Source organism: Salvelinus namaycush, chromosome 13, assembly GCF_016432855.1.
Source record: "Salvelinus namaycush isolate Seneca chromosome 13, SaNama_1.0, whole genome shotgun sequence".
In the NCBI taxonomy this organism is placed as follows: Eukaryota; Metazoa; Chordata; class Actinopteri; order Salmoniformes; family Salmonidae; genus Salvelinus; species Salvelinus namaycush.
The window spans coordinates 20,641,685-20,656,396 of record NC_052319.1 but is presented as its reverse complement, the minus strand read 5'-3'; the positions used below and the strand labels follow the sequence as shown (position 1 = coordinate 20,656,396).

The 14,712-nt window shown below is 38.9% G+C and overlaps 1 protein-coding gene across 1 annotated transcript in view; it reads left to right on the top strand.

The window, feature by feature from the left end:
• Positions 1-14,712, top strand: part of lrp1bb (low density lipoprotein receptor-related protein 1Bb) — a 346,624-nt gene that overhangs the window by 158,035 nt on the left and 173,877 nt on the right. Inside the window, exons 20-22 of the mRNA XM_039006274.1 lie at positions 2,930-3,112; positions 3,848-4,048; positions 5,725-5,970. Coding sequence (XP_038862202.1) covers positions 2,930-3,112; positions 3,848-4,048; positions 5,725-5,970 — 630 coding nt within the window. The remainder of the gene's footprint in view (positions 1-2,929; positions 3,113-3,847; positions 4,049-5,724; positions 5,971-14,712) is intronic.

Sequence of the window (14,712 nt, the reverse complement as noted above, 5' to 3'; positions counted from 1 at the left end):
CTTTATCAGATGACAGTCTGATAACATATTTATTGTATAGCATATGTTTTGTTAGAAAAATGTGCATATTTCAGGTATAAATCATAGTTTACCATTGCAGCCACCATCACAACTCTCCCCAAAGCGACTAGAATAACTACAGAGAGCAACGTGTATTACTTAATTACTCATCATAAAACATTTCTTAAAAATACACAGCGTACAGCAATTGAAAGACACAGATCTTGTGAATCCAGACAATATTTCAGATTTTCTAAGTGTTTTACAGCGAAAACACAATATAGCGTTATATTAGCTTAGCACAATAGCAAACCACACAACAGCATTGATTCCAGCCAAACATAGCGATAACGTATTCACCACCAAAATATATTAATTTTTTCACTAACCTTCTCAGAATTCTTCAGATGACAGTCCTGTAACATCATATTACACAATGCATATAGAGTTTGTTCGAAAATGTGCATATTTAGCGGCACAAATCGTGCTTATACATTGAGAATAGTGTCCAAATACTCAAGCAATCTGTCCGGCGCCATCTTGGAAAGGCCCCTATTCTTATCGAAAACTATTCATAAACTTGACTAAAAAAATACAGGTTGGACAGCAATTGAAAGACAAATTAGTTCTTAATGCAATCGCTGAATTACATTTTTAAAATTAACAATACTGCGCAATACAGGGTGCGATAAAGCAAGGCTACACTGCAAGTAATGGCATCTTATGCATTTGACTTTTTTCAACAGAACAATGAATTATCAGCATAAATAGTTCTTACTTTTTGATGACCTCCCATCAGAATCTTGGGATAGGTGTCCTTTGTCCAAAAGAATCGTTGCTAGGTTGTAGAATGTCGTCTTCCACGTTGCAATTAGCAGTAAACATTAGCCATGTGGGCCAGAGATACCCAACTTCCTACAGCGCCAAGAAAATAAATACCCGAAAATCGCAATATACTGACATAAACTGATATAAATCGGTTCAAAATAACAAGATTATGATGTCTTTAAAGCCTATATCGAATAAAAACAGAGCCGGATATAACTAGTTCCTAAAACGGGAGCTTCTAAAACGACATGCCAAGATCCTCAGTGCGTCAGCGCGAAGAAGCAAAAGAAGGGACACATCGATTCCAATCAATTTATAGACTTTCTGATCTGCGTAGAGACTCCATTTCAAGGCCCTCTATTCGCTGACACCCAGGGGAAGGCGTATGCAGTGCATCTCAACCAATAGAAGACAGGCAAAGTTATACACAGGTCTGAGAACAGGTTGGAAAAATCTGCATTCTCAACTCCACATAGGGAAATTGCTCTAAGTCCACTTCTGTTTCACTTACAGACATAATTCAAACGGTTTTAGAAACTAGAGAGTGTTTTCTATCCAATAGTAATAATAATATGCATATTGTAAAGCAAGAATTGAGTACGAGGCAGTTTAATTTGGGAACATCAAGAAAAAAATAGTGCTAACAGCTCCCCCTATTGACAAGAAGTTAACTAAGGGGTCTGGCAGAATGCCATGAGCTAAGTCACGCGCGCAGCCGTGAGAGCGAGCTGCGTTCCCTTTCATTTCTAAAGACAAAGGAATTGTCCGGTTGGAATATTATTGAAGATTTATGATAAAAACATGGTAAAGATTGATTCTATACATCGTTTGACATGTTTCTACGAACTGTAATGGAACTGTTTTGACTTTTCGTCTGGACTAAGTGCCTGCGCCTTGTGAATTTGGATTTGTGAACTAAACGCGCAAACAAAAAGGAGGTATTTGGACATAAATGATGGACTTTATCGAACAAAACAAACATGTATTGTGAAACTGGGATTTCTGGGAGTGCATTCCTATGAAGATCATCAAAGGTAAGTGAATATTTATAATGCTATTTCCGACTTCTGTTGACTCCACAACATGGCGGGTATCTGTATGGCTTGTTTTGGTGGCTGAGCGCTGTACTCAGATTATTCCATGGTGTGCTTTCGCTGTAAAGCTTTTTTGAAATCTGACACAGCGGTTGCATTAAGGAGAAGTATATCTTTAATTCCATGCATAACACTTGTATTTTTATCAACATTTATGATTAGTATTTCTGTAAATTGATGTGGCTCTCTGCAAAATCACCGGATGTTTTGGAAGCAAAACATTACTGAACATAACGCGCCAATGTAAACTGAGATTTTTGGATATAAATATGAACTTTATCAAACAAAACATACATGTATTGTGTACCATGAAGTCCTATGAGTGCCATCTGATGAAGATCATCAAAGGTTAGTGATTGATTTTTATCTCTATTTCTGCTTTTTGTGACTCCTCTCTTTGGCTGGAAAAATGGCTCTGTTTTTCTGTGAATAGGCACTGACCTAACATAATCGCATGGTATGCTTTCGTCGTAAAGCCTTTTTGAAATCGGACACTGTGGTCGGATTAACAACAAGTTTATCTTTAAAATGGTGTATAATACTTGTATGTTTGAGGAATTTTAATTATGAGATTTCTGTTGTTTGAATTTGGTGCCCTGCACTTTCACTGGCTGTTGTCAAATCGATCCCGTTAACGGGATTTCAGCCGTAAGAAGTTTTAAGAAGTAAAGAAATTCCACAAATTAACTTTTAACAAGGCACACCTGATAATTGAAATGCATTCCATGTGACTACCTCATGAAGCTTGTTGAGAGAATGCCAAGAGTGTGCAAAACTGTCATCAAGGCAAAGGGTTGCTGCTTTGAAGAATCTCAAGTATAAAATATATTTTAATTTGTTTACCACTTTTTTTGGTTTCTAAATGATGCCATATGTCTTATTTCATAGTTTTGATGTCTTTACTATTTTTCTACAATTTAGAAAATAGTACAACTAAAGAAAACCCCTTGAATGAGTAGGTGTGTCCAAATTTTTGACTTGTACTGTATGTATATTTTCCCTTGCAGCATTGCCTCCTGTGATAGAGTGCACTAGGGATGAGTTCCACTGTACGGCAGATGGGACGTGTATCCCAGAGCGCTGGAGGTGTGACGGAGACAAAGACTGTGAGGATGGGACTGACGAGATGGCCTGTGAGGGCACCAAGAGGATGTGCGACCCCAAGGCCAAGTTCACCTGCAAAGACACAGGTACTGTATGATATGCTGTAGCTAAGAGACTACCGTGTCAGTAACTGGAACCCAGATACGAAACTTGCTAGCTACAATGTTTGTCTAACAGCACAATATGGACAGACATAATATTATATATTTGACCATTACATTAATGCTAAACTAGGAGCAAAGTTAAATGTCTGTAGTTGATCAACATCAAATGGCAAAATTGGAAACATGTTTAAAACACATATAAACTCTACATTCTCTAACTCTCCATGTAGTATGTCATGGGTACAGCATAGATTTTATAATAGCATCTCTTTTCTCTCGGAATGTGCAACAGCGAATCAATTCTCCATGTGATGTAGCTTTAAAATTGGGCCTCTAAATTGGAATGCTCTGCAATCCAGGCTTCACACAGTCACAGGCATAGCTGCATTAACGATGATACATTCTGGCATATCGAGAGCTTGGTTTTATCTACATGTTTGCAGTGGTGGAAAAAGTACCCAATTGGCGTACCAGAGTAAAAGTAAAGATACCTTATGGTTATATTTCAGAGGTTCTACTCTACTGTAGGGACAGCTGATGATTGATATCGTCTTTGAGGAATATTTTCTGTGTCTGGTTGTGTTAATGAATCGTGTGTGTGTGTGTGTGTGTGTGTGTGTGTGTGTGTGTGTGTGTGTGTGTGTGTGTGTGTGTGTGTGTGTGTGTGTGTATGTGTGTGTTTCCATAAATGTCTGTATATGTGTGTCACACCAACAGGAAAGTGCATCACCAAGAGCTGGGTGTGTGATGGAGATATCGACTGTGAGGATCGTTCTGATGAGGAGTCCTGTGAGGCAGCTGTCTGTAAACCTCCAAAATACCCCTGTGCCAATGACACTTCCACTTGCCTACCACCAGAAAAGATCTGCAACGGCAAGCCGGACTGTGCAGACCTGTCTGACGAAGGGCCTTTCTGTGGTAGGAAAGAACTATTATCTGTAGTACATCATATTGCTTGAGATCGTCGAGACTAATTAGTGTGTGAGTTGTGATGAATCATTTCATGTGTTTAAGTAGAAGAGATGTGTTTAGAGATCATTTTTCTACTGGGACACACACCTCAGACAGAATATACAGTATAAGCTGTGTGAGCTTCAATTTCCCGTCTCATATAACAAGAACCCAGAGTCAGATGTGTCAAACTCTGTCTGTCCCTAAGGAGTGGTACAATATATTTTAATTCCCATAGCCTTGAGAGCAGCACGATGACGCGTCAACATGCTGTTGATTTTGATTCAGTCATCAAGGGGACCGAACATAAAGAATAGCTACCAGATTTCTCCAATGATTACCAGCACAGATCTGTTTGTCCATGGCCCATCGGAGGGAAAATCTGTGAATCTCATGTGAATAGTACACATCTAATCTATTTGACTGAACAACCTAAACGTATCGGTTCATTTCAGAGTTGCTAGCAGAAACCTCATGGGGGACCATAGTTAGACGCCGTAGCTCAGAGAGTGTTATCACTTATCTTCCTCTCAAATGGCACACTATTCCTTACATAGTGCACTACTTTTGAACATAGCCCTATGGGGAAAATGGTTTATGAAAAAGGGTATAGGGAAGAGGGTGCCATTTGTGACACAACCTTTGAGAAAAGGCCCACACTGCGCTGCCTGCTTCATAGGCAATTAGGTCATACAGGGAGACCTTAAGGGGCCTGATTGATTTGAGCTAACTCAGCAGGAGTCATTCCTCCAGCTGTAACCTATGGGAGCACAGCTCTCCTCTACCCTCCTCTGCAGCTAGGAGACCCCCGCAGAGAGATTTCAACCCTTTCTGGTCTGTGCCAATAAGATCATCTTAATCATGGCTAGCTAGAAAGGAGACTTTGGACCTGTAGTGTGATTGTTGCACCAAATTGCCTTTTCATCTTCTGGACCTGTCTGGCACCCCACAATAATCAGATAGCTAGCTGCTTCAGAGAAAAGCATTCCATTACAGACTGCACAAAGAAAGAAAAGTCATTCTTTTTTTCTCCCTCTCCATATCAGTTTTGTGAAAGGAATAGTGCACAACTTTCAGATTTCATGATGTGTTGAAGCCTTGACAGTAATAAAGGCATCATCCCTCAGGTCAAACCGTTGCGGACCAACTGAACTGCGGAACCTCTTTCATTATGTAATAGCTTTTCCTTGCGTTGTATATGCAGCGGATATTTTCCATCATCATGCTCGACTAGCAATCTCTGGCTTAGAGCAAAAAGTGGTAGTGTTATTCTTGTGCCAGCTAGTTCTCAAAAACAACCCTTTTTAATTCTGCATTTTTTTTACTGTACAGCATATGGCCCAACATACTATGGTCTATTATTTCTCTAACCTCCGTTTAGACCCTGTCGATGACCATCTGATGCTGAAAACCATCTCAGTCTCTCTAATATTAAGATTCTTAGTTCCCTGTCCCTCTCTCATTCTCTCTAGTCTCCAATCTCAACCTCTATAGTAGGCTATTAAGGCTCTTAGTCCCTGACCTCTTTCTCTGCTTTCATATTAGTGTTTGGTACTTACATCCTGTCCTCTCTCACTCTACTCCCAGATCAGAGTTGGCTCTTACTTCCTGTGCCCTCTCTCTACTCCTCTCTCTGCTCCTAGATAAGTGTTTGGTGGCCAAGGGTGGCTGCAGCCATCAATGCACAGTGGTACCAGGGACAGGGGTGGTCTGCTCCTGCCCTGCAGGGCTCCAACTGGACTCTAACAACAGGACGTGTGAGGCGGTGGACTACTGCAGTAGGCATCTGAAGTGCAGCCAGATGTGTGAGCAGTACAAGACCACCGTCAAGTGCTCCTGCTACCCAGGCTGGAGGCTGGGCCCCGATGGGGACAGCTGCCACAGCACAGGTGAGGTGACAAAGTGTGTGTGTGTGTGTGTGTGTGTGTGTGTGTGTGTGTGTGTGTGTGTGTGTGTGTGTGTGTGTGTGTGTGTGTGTGTGTGTGTGTGTGTGTGTGTGTGTGTGTGTGTGTGTGTGTGTGTCAGGAAGTATGTTGATTGTGTAAGTGTAGACTCATGTCCTGCTTCATGTCTTATAATATGCTAGTGAGGATTTGATCAAAGTGAATTGGAATACGTTTTGAAATATAACATTTGATAAATTAGATGTCTTACAGTAGTTCCGATTAGGTAAAATATTACTAGGATAGTGTTGTTTTTCACAGCAAAGAACTTTTAGTTGCACTTTGAGTGAACAAATGTTGATATTTATTTCATTTATTTAATAAACAAAGTTATGCAACACCCAAGAGATACACATGGCGTGGCATGGCTTAACGTGACCTCAACCTTGAGTAGGGTACAGCCATAGCTTACGCCCATTACTCCCATGTTAAATTGGCAACTTTACGCATTACCCAACAACGGCTGTATTCTTTTTACATTTTATTCTATAAACTTTTTGAATATGCTTGGTTGGTCATTTTAACATACTTCTATGTCGTTTTAATAAACTACATCATACCTAAAAACACTTTCATTCTAAACATAAAAATGTTAGCATGAACAGAGAAAGTCAAATGAATGTACGTCACGATTATCAGCCGAAGAGCCAATTCCAACAGACTTTAGTTTCTTTAATTGGCAAACTAACCCTGCTTTTAATTTGCCAAAAAGCTGTTACGTACCGTTTTGTTTGAACAATAGTAGGAGAAAAGACCACCAAATTAAGTTTACTCAAATGCCCAAGGACCAGGTTAGACGAACCTCATTGTTTCAGGCTATGATGTCGATATGATGATGGAAATGATGATGGATGGGCTCTGGTTACTCAATACATTTGTGTGTTCAAGCACATCATCATCGGTAAATCGTTTTGCATAAAGCTTGCTAGTTAGCTTGTAGTAAGGACTAGTGGGCTGTGTCCATCCAAATAACACTATAATATTCTTCTGCATTTGGATATTTATGCAAACCTGGAGATTCCACCAAGTAGGTGAAGATATCATAGACTGCTTTGGTTTGGTCAATTTGGTAGGGTTGTATCCCCAGATGGTCTCCAGCAAATTGAAAGGACATATACTGTAGGCAAGCCAACAAGAATGAGCTCTTTAAAATACCTAGACCGTTCAAGAGAAGGCAAAGACTGGAAGTAGTTAAACAGCACGTGACCGATCTAAAACTAACAAATTGGGTTGAGATGAACTTTTCTAGCTAGCCAGTCAGCTAACCAGCAAACAAGCTAGGGGTAAACAAACAGTGACATAAGTATATTGCGCCAGATTTACTAACTTTACTGTCATTGTTAGGGTAAGAAATTGGTGGCAGAATAAGTATCATGCAAATCAGTCGTTGTTTTGACCGCCAAGTACTGTATATTAATAACGACAAGTGAAAATGAGGTCAGAGACCAAGAGCAGCACTGCCCCCTCAAGATTCTGAGCCTGCTTGGCAGGGTTGGTCCTGCAAAGCCAAAGCCCCATAAAGGGAGAGCATAATATACAAGGAAATTCTCAAAGCTGCTAATGAGAACCTTGACGACCTTGTACCTAGCCGGTGGGGATTCCGGTGGGGTGCCCCACCCAGGCAGTGGCAGTGCTGGCAACACTAGCTGCAGTAACCCATGGGGAGGGGGTCACACTCGGACATTCAGAGAGGGGGTATATTATTGTGGCCCTGGCGGCACAAAATCAAAGTCGGACTGCATGGTGATGCGTGGGGACATGGTCATGACGGGTGGCCGTATTGTGGGTGTTTCAGGAATAAGGTGTACATTTGACCTCCATTATCTAGGATATGACAATGGTAAATAAATCTCTCAATTTTTGCTAATTTTTTGTGCGGTCTTGCAGGCCTTCTCATGCAGCTGCAACTGCAAGTGCATTTGTAAATCATGACCCATCTTGAGTTGGGCTCTGGGATGGTGCAATTGTTGAGAAAGTGAGCTTATGGTTGTGTGGGGGTAAGGGCTGAGTGTGTGTGGGTGTATGTGTGTATCCCACAACTGTTGCGAAGGAAGAAGTAAAAGATGTTAGGGACAATAGAGGATGATCCACAGATATATATAATACAAATCGAGGTGAGGGCAATGGAAATGCATATGGTAATTGATCTTCTTCAATTCGGTAAATGGCACTGTATGCTCTTTTCAAAGAATGGATCCCAGTCGGTTCAGGGCTATGGGATACAGGGGGTCGAGGGTGGTCTACCGGGCATTGGGATGACAAGCCATCTCGAGATGAGGCCTTTTAGCGGGTGGAATAGTAGGGACCAATTGGAGGTTTACTTAGTAGAAATGCAAATATCATGGTACAACTATATAGACACTCAATCATTATGTTACTTTTTAATAGTACGTTTACAAAAATATATTCTGATTAAAAGAATGAAAGGTGTGTCTCATTATGGTAAGTGGTGAAATAAGTATAGCCAGTTACAATTGTAATGGCTTAGCAGATAATAAGAAAAGACGATCAGTATTTACCTGGCTAAAAGAGAAGGATTATAATATCTATTGTTTACAGGAAACCCATTCAACAGTTTTAGATGAAGTTTTGTGGAAAAAGAACTGGGGGGGCAAAATATATTTCTCCCATGGGCAAAGAAATTCAAAAGGGGTGATGGTTTTAATTAACAATAATTTTGATCCAAATGTGCAAATTGTCCAAACAGATCCTCAAGGTAGATGGATTATTTTAAATATGTTATTGGACAATAAACAAATATGGCTTGTTAACCTATACGGTCCGAATAATGATGATCCAAGCTTCTTTGAAAATATATATAAGAATTTATCAACTCTACAAGCAACACTAGACTCTATTATTATAGTGGGAGATTTTAATACGGTCTTAAATACCTCTATAGACCGGAAAGGAAATCACACTACAAACTATCACCCTCAGGCACTTAAGGAAATCATGAATGTCATGGATATATTGGAATTAGTGGATATATGGAGACTTAAATACCCTGATTTAGTGAGATATACATGGCGGAGGCTGAATCAAGCTAGTCGTCTTGACTACTTTCTTATACCATTCTCTCTGGCACCAAAAGTTAAAAAAGTGTTGATAGGGGACAGAATGCGGTCGGATCATCACATAATTGGCATATATATTTCTCTTACAGAATTTCCACGTGGGCGAGGATATTGGAAATTTAATCAAAGTCTACTAGATGATAAATTGTTTAGAACTAGGACAGAAGATTTTATAACTGACTTTTTCAGACATAACATAGGTACAGCAGATCCCCTTATTGTATGGGACACTTTTAAGTGTGCCTTTAGAGGCCATGCAATTCAGTACTCATCTATAAAACAAAGGGAATTTAGATCAAAAGAGTCCATATTAACAAAGGAAATTGAAGGACTAACAGTACAGTTAGATAGCAATAAAAACGGTGCCATAGAGGCACAGAATAAGTTAGAGGAAAAACAAAAAGAAATGGAGGAACTTATTCAAGAAAGATCCAGTGTAATATATTATAAAAATAAAGCGAACTGGATGGAATATGGGGAAAAATGCACCAAATTCTTTTTCAATCTTCAATATAGAAATGCTACCAAAAAAAATGTATTAAAACTTGTTACAAATGATGGAGTCACGCATGATTCACCAAATGATATTTTGAAAGAGGAAGTAAAGTACTTTAAGAATATGTTTTCGTTTCAGGCTCCTCCATCTCCACTAACTGAAACTAATTGTATGGATTTTTTTCCTATTAATAATGTAAAATTAACATCTGTACAGAAAGACTCATGTGAAGGCCAAATTACAGAGGAGGAACTGCTTGATGCAATTGGGGCCTTTAAGGATGGGAAAACTCCAGGGCTGGATGGCATACCAGTGGAAGTATACAAAACTTTTTTTGATATACTCAAAGGACCATTATTAGCTTGTTTTAACCACTCCTATATAAATGGTAGATTATCAGACACGCAACAAGAAGGTCTGATATCGTTATTACTGAAACAGGACCCAAGTGGTATATATAAAGATCCAGTCCAATTAAAAAATTGGAGACCTCTTACACTTCAGTGTTGTGATGCAAAAATCCTAGCAAAATGCTTGGCGCATAGAATAAAAAAAGTTTTGTCAGATATTATTCATCCTAATCAGACAGGTTTTTTACATGGACGATACATTGGAGATAATATAAGGCAAGTACTGGAAACAATAGAACACTATGAAATATCGGGGACACCAGGTCTGGTTTTCATAGCTGATTTTGAAAAGGCTTTTGATAAAGTACGACTGGAGTTTATATATAAATGCCTAGAATATTTCAATTTTGGGGAATCTCTTATAAAATGGGTTAAAATTATGTATAGTAACCCTAGGTGTAAAATAGTAAATAATGGCTACATCTCAGAAAGTTTTAAACTATCTAGAGGAGTAAAACAAGGTTGTCCACTATCGGCATATCTATTTATTATTGCCATCGAAATGTTAGCTGTTAAAATTAGATCAAACATTAATATTAATGGATTAGAAATCCGTGGCTTAAAAACTAAGGTGTCATTGTACGCTGATGATTCATGTTTTCTTTTAAAACCACAACTAGAGTCTCTCCACGGCCTCATAGAGGATCTAGATACCTTTGCTATCCTCTCTGGATTAAAACCAAATTATGATAAATGTACCATATTACGTATTGGATCACTAAAAAATACACATTTTATATTGCCATGTAGTTTACCAATTAAATGGTCTGACGGAGATGTGGACATACTCGGTATAAAAATCCCAAAAGAAAGAAATGATCTCACTCCAATAAATTTTTATAGAAAGTTAGCAAAAATAGATAAGATCTTGCTACCATGGAAAGGAAAATACTTGTCTATTTGTGGAAAAATCACCCTGATTAACTCTTTAGTCATATCACAGTTTACCTATTTGCTTATGGTTTTGCCTACACCTAGTGACCTGCTTTTTAAATTATATGAACAAAAAATATTCTATTTTATTTGGAACGGCAAGCCAGATAAAATTAAAAGGGCCTATTTATATAACGAATATGAATTCGGAGGGCAGAAATTATTAAATATTAAAGCATTAGACCTCTCACTAAAGGCATCAGTCATACAAAAGTTATACTTAAATCCAAACTGGTTCTCTAGTAAATTGGTACGAATGTCTCATCCTATGTTCAAGAAGGGCCTTTTTCCCTTTATTCAGATTACACCTGCTCACTTTCGGTTGTTTGAAAAGGAAATAATCTCCAAAATATCCTTATTTTTTAAACAAGCCTTAGAAAGTTGGTTGCAATTTCAGTTTAATCCACCTGAAAGGACGGAACAAATAGTACAACAAATATTGTGGTTAAATTCAAATATAGTAATTGATAAAAAAACTGTATTTATCGAAGAAATGTTTAAAAAAGGTATAATTTTTGTGAATGATATCATAAATAGGACTGGTGGAGTTATGTCACACATGCAGCTAACACAGACATATGGAAATGTCTGCTCTACCCAAAATTACAACCAATTAATTGCAGCATTACCACAAAAATGGAAGAGGCAAGTAGAAGGGGAAAAAAGTAAGGAACTTGTATGTCGGCCCTGTATTAAAGAACATAAATGGTTAAAGAAAAGTGTGATAAATAAAAACATATACCAATTTCATTTAAGGACCAAAAAACTGACAGCTGTGCCATATAAATTGCAAAATAGTTGGGAAGAGATTTTCGATGTACCCATTCCATGGCACATGGTTTATGAATTGATACGCAAAACAACGCCGGATTCAAAACTTCGAATTTTTCAATTTAAATTACTGTACAAAATTCTTGCAACTAATAGAATGTTATATATATGGGGTATACAATCTTCCCAGCTCTGCAGATTCTGTTGTGAGGAGGCAGAGTCATTAGATCATTTATTTTGGTATTGTCCATATGTAGCTCGTTTTTGGTCACAGGTCCAGGAATGGCTGAAGAATTGCAACATTTGCCTAGAACTAACGCTACAGATAGCAATACTGGGGGATTTGAAAAGCCATAGTCAATCAATCAATAATATAATAATTATTTTAGCAAAAATGTTTATTTTTAATTTACAATCTGTAGAAGCTATGAGAATAGGAAGGTTCAAATCTTTTGTGAAGCATCACAGCACAGTTGAAAAATATATGGCAAATAAAAATCCGAAATGGATGATGTTGGAAGATAGATGGGAAGGGTTGAGTGGAACTGAAGGGTGGGACTAATAACAAGATAAACAATGTAGGGCATACGGGATCTGTGAAATGTGTATAGGTGCGGAGCTTTTGTGAAATAGCACAGTTACAAGTGGAAATAAAATTGGATGGACAACAGAAATAGAGGAAGGACTAAGAACAAACAAGAGAGAACTATTATAAAGTAGTCTGTGTCTGTAAAATAGGTATAAGATGTATAAATTGAAGGTAAAAGCAGAAGTGTTTATTAGTTTACTCCAATTGGGGGAGCGGTGGTAGGGTTGCGGGGAATAATAATAAAGGTATATTCTTTAAAAAAGTATGTATGTCTATATAGGTATGTGTATGTATATATGTATATATGTATGCATGCGTGTATGGATATATATATTTACCCAAAAAAATATGGGGGATTGGAAATGATGCAGACAATTACATTGGAAGCAACATTCTTTCCGCAATATTAAGCTGATCCACCCCAAAAAAAAGAAAAAAAAAAAAAAGAAAAAAAAAAAAAAAGAAAAAAATAAATAAATAAAAATAACGACAAGTGAGGCAGCTGAAAACGTTTCTTGAAACAACAAAAAAGTGTCAGTAGTTTGCTTAGGATGACGGCAAAGTTAGGTTAATTACATGGGACTAATGGGAGTACCCTACTGCTGTACCCTACTCGGAGGCGTGGTCACATTAATGTATCTATGCCCCTGTGTGAAAATTAATTGTTCCCTTACGCTCGTTAACTGGTTGTGCCACCTATAGATGCAATGTACAACCAAACGCTGGCTGAAGTTGTTGATCACTCTCTCACATCGCTGTGGAGGATTTTGCCAGAAGTACCAACAGTCAAGCATGGTGTCGGTAGTGTGATAGTTTGGGGATGCTTTGCTGCCTCAGGACCTGGATGACTTGTAATGATTGAAGGAACCATGAATTCTGCTCTGTATCAGAAATTATACCGGAGAATGTTAGACCATCCATCTGTCAGCTGAAGCTGAAGTGTACCTTGGTTATGCAGCAAGACAATAATCCAAAACACACAAGCAAGTCTACATCAGAATGGCTCAAAAGCTTTGAAATGGCCTAGTCAAAGTCCAGACCTAAACCTGATTTGAGATGTTGTGGCAGAACCTAAAAAAGGCAGTTCATGCTTTGAAACCCACAAATGTCGCTGAGTTAAAGCAGTTCTGCATGCAAGAGTGGGCTGAAATTCTTCCACAGCGATGTGAGAGACTGATCAACAACTACATGAAGCGTTTGGTTGCAATCATTGCAGCAAAAGGTGGCACAACCGGTTATTGCGTGTAAGGGGGCAATTAATTTTTCACACAGAGGACATGTTGCATTTCTTTGTTTATAAAAAAATATATACTTTTTTTTCACTCAGGTTCCATTTATCTAATATTTTGGTTGAAGATCTGATAACATTCAGTGTGAAAAAATATGCAAAAAAAGGGGAAATCAGAAAGGGGGCAAATTCTTTTTCACGGCACTGTAAGTCCTGTGTAATTACATATAGTCAATTCATTTATCAACTCAGCTTTACATAATCAGAGCAAACTGTCTACTTATGTTGTAATGTGTGTGATTGGATTGATGTTTTAGCTGTTTTTTGCTTCTGTGTTGCTGCTCGTAAACGAGGAGAACATGGCAGAACATGCAGCCTTGATGTGTCACTTTCAGATTGATGAAGCTTGTTTTTTACTACTCGCCTCTCCATTTCCCTCAGAGATTTATAGCAGTTGCAGTGCTAATTGTATGTTAAAATAGGGAAAGAATGGGCAATTTACCAAAGAAACACATTAACATTTTATTGTTTCTTACATAAATAAGGACCTTGAACACTTGGCGCAGCATTAGTGCAGCCTCACTTTGACTATGCATGCACTACCTGGTACAGTAAGTTCATCAAGAACAAGCTACAGACAGCTCAGAGTAAAATGGCCATAGTGAACCATAGTGGCTATCAGTTGATAAAAGGGTCATTCAGCTGAAGCTGGGAATGGCCCATAAAACCATATATGGTGCAATCCCCCAGTATCTAAAGAACTATCTTACTACTGAGAGGCAGTGCCGTAGATTTTGTGTCATGTCTCCCGGGTGGCGCAGTGGTCCCAGTGGTCCCAGTATCCCAGTATCTCCCGGGTGGCGCAATCCCCCAGTATCTAAAGAACTATCTTACTACTGAGAGGCAGTGCCGTAGATTTTGTGCCATGTCTCTCGGGTGGCGCAGTGGTCTAGGGCACTGCATCGCAGTGCTAGCTGCGCCACCAGAGTCTCTGGGTTCGCGCCCAGGCTGGGCTGGGTTCGCGCCCAGGCTCTGTCGCAGCCGGCCGCAACCGGGAGGTCCGTGGGGCGACGCACAATTGGCATAGCGTTGTCCGGGTTAGGGAGGGTTTGGCCGGTAGGGATATCCTTGTCTCAGTATGTAAAAATGTAATAAAATGTATGCACTCTACTGTAAGTCGCTCT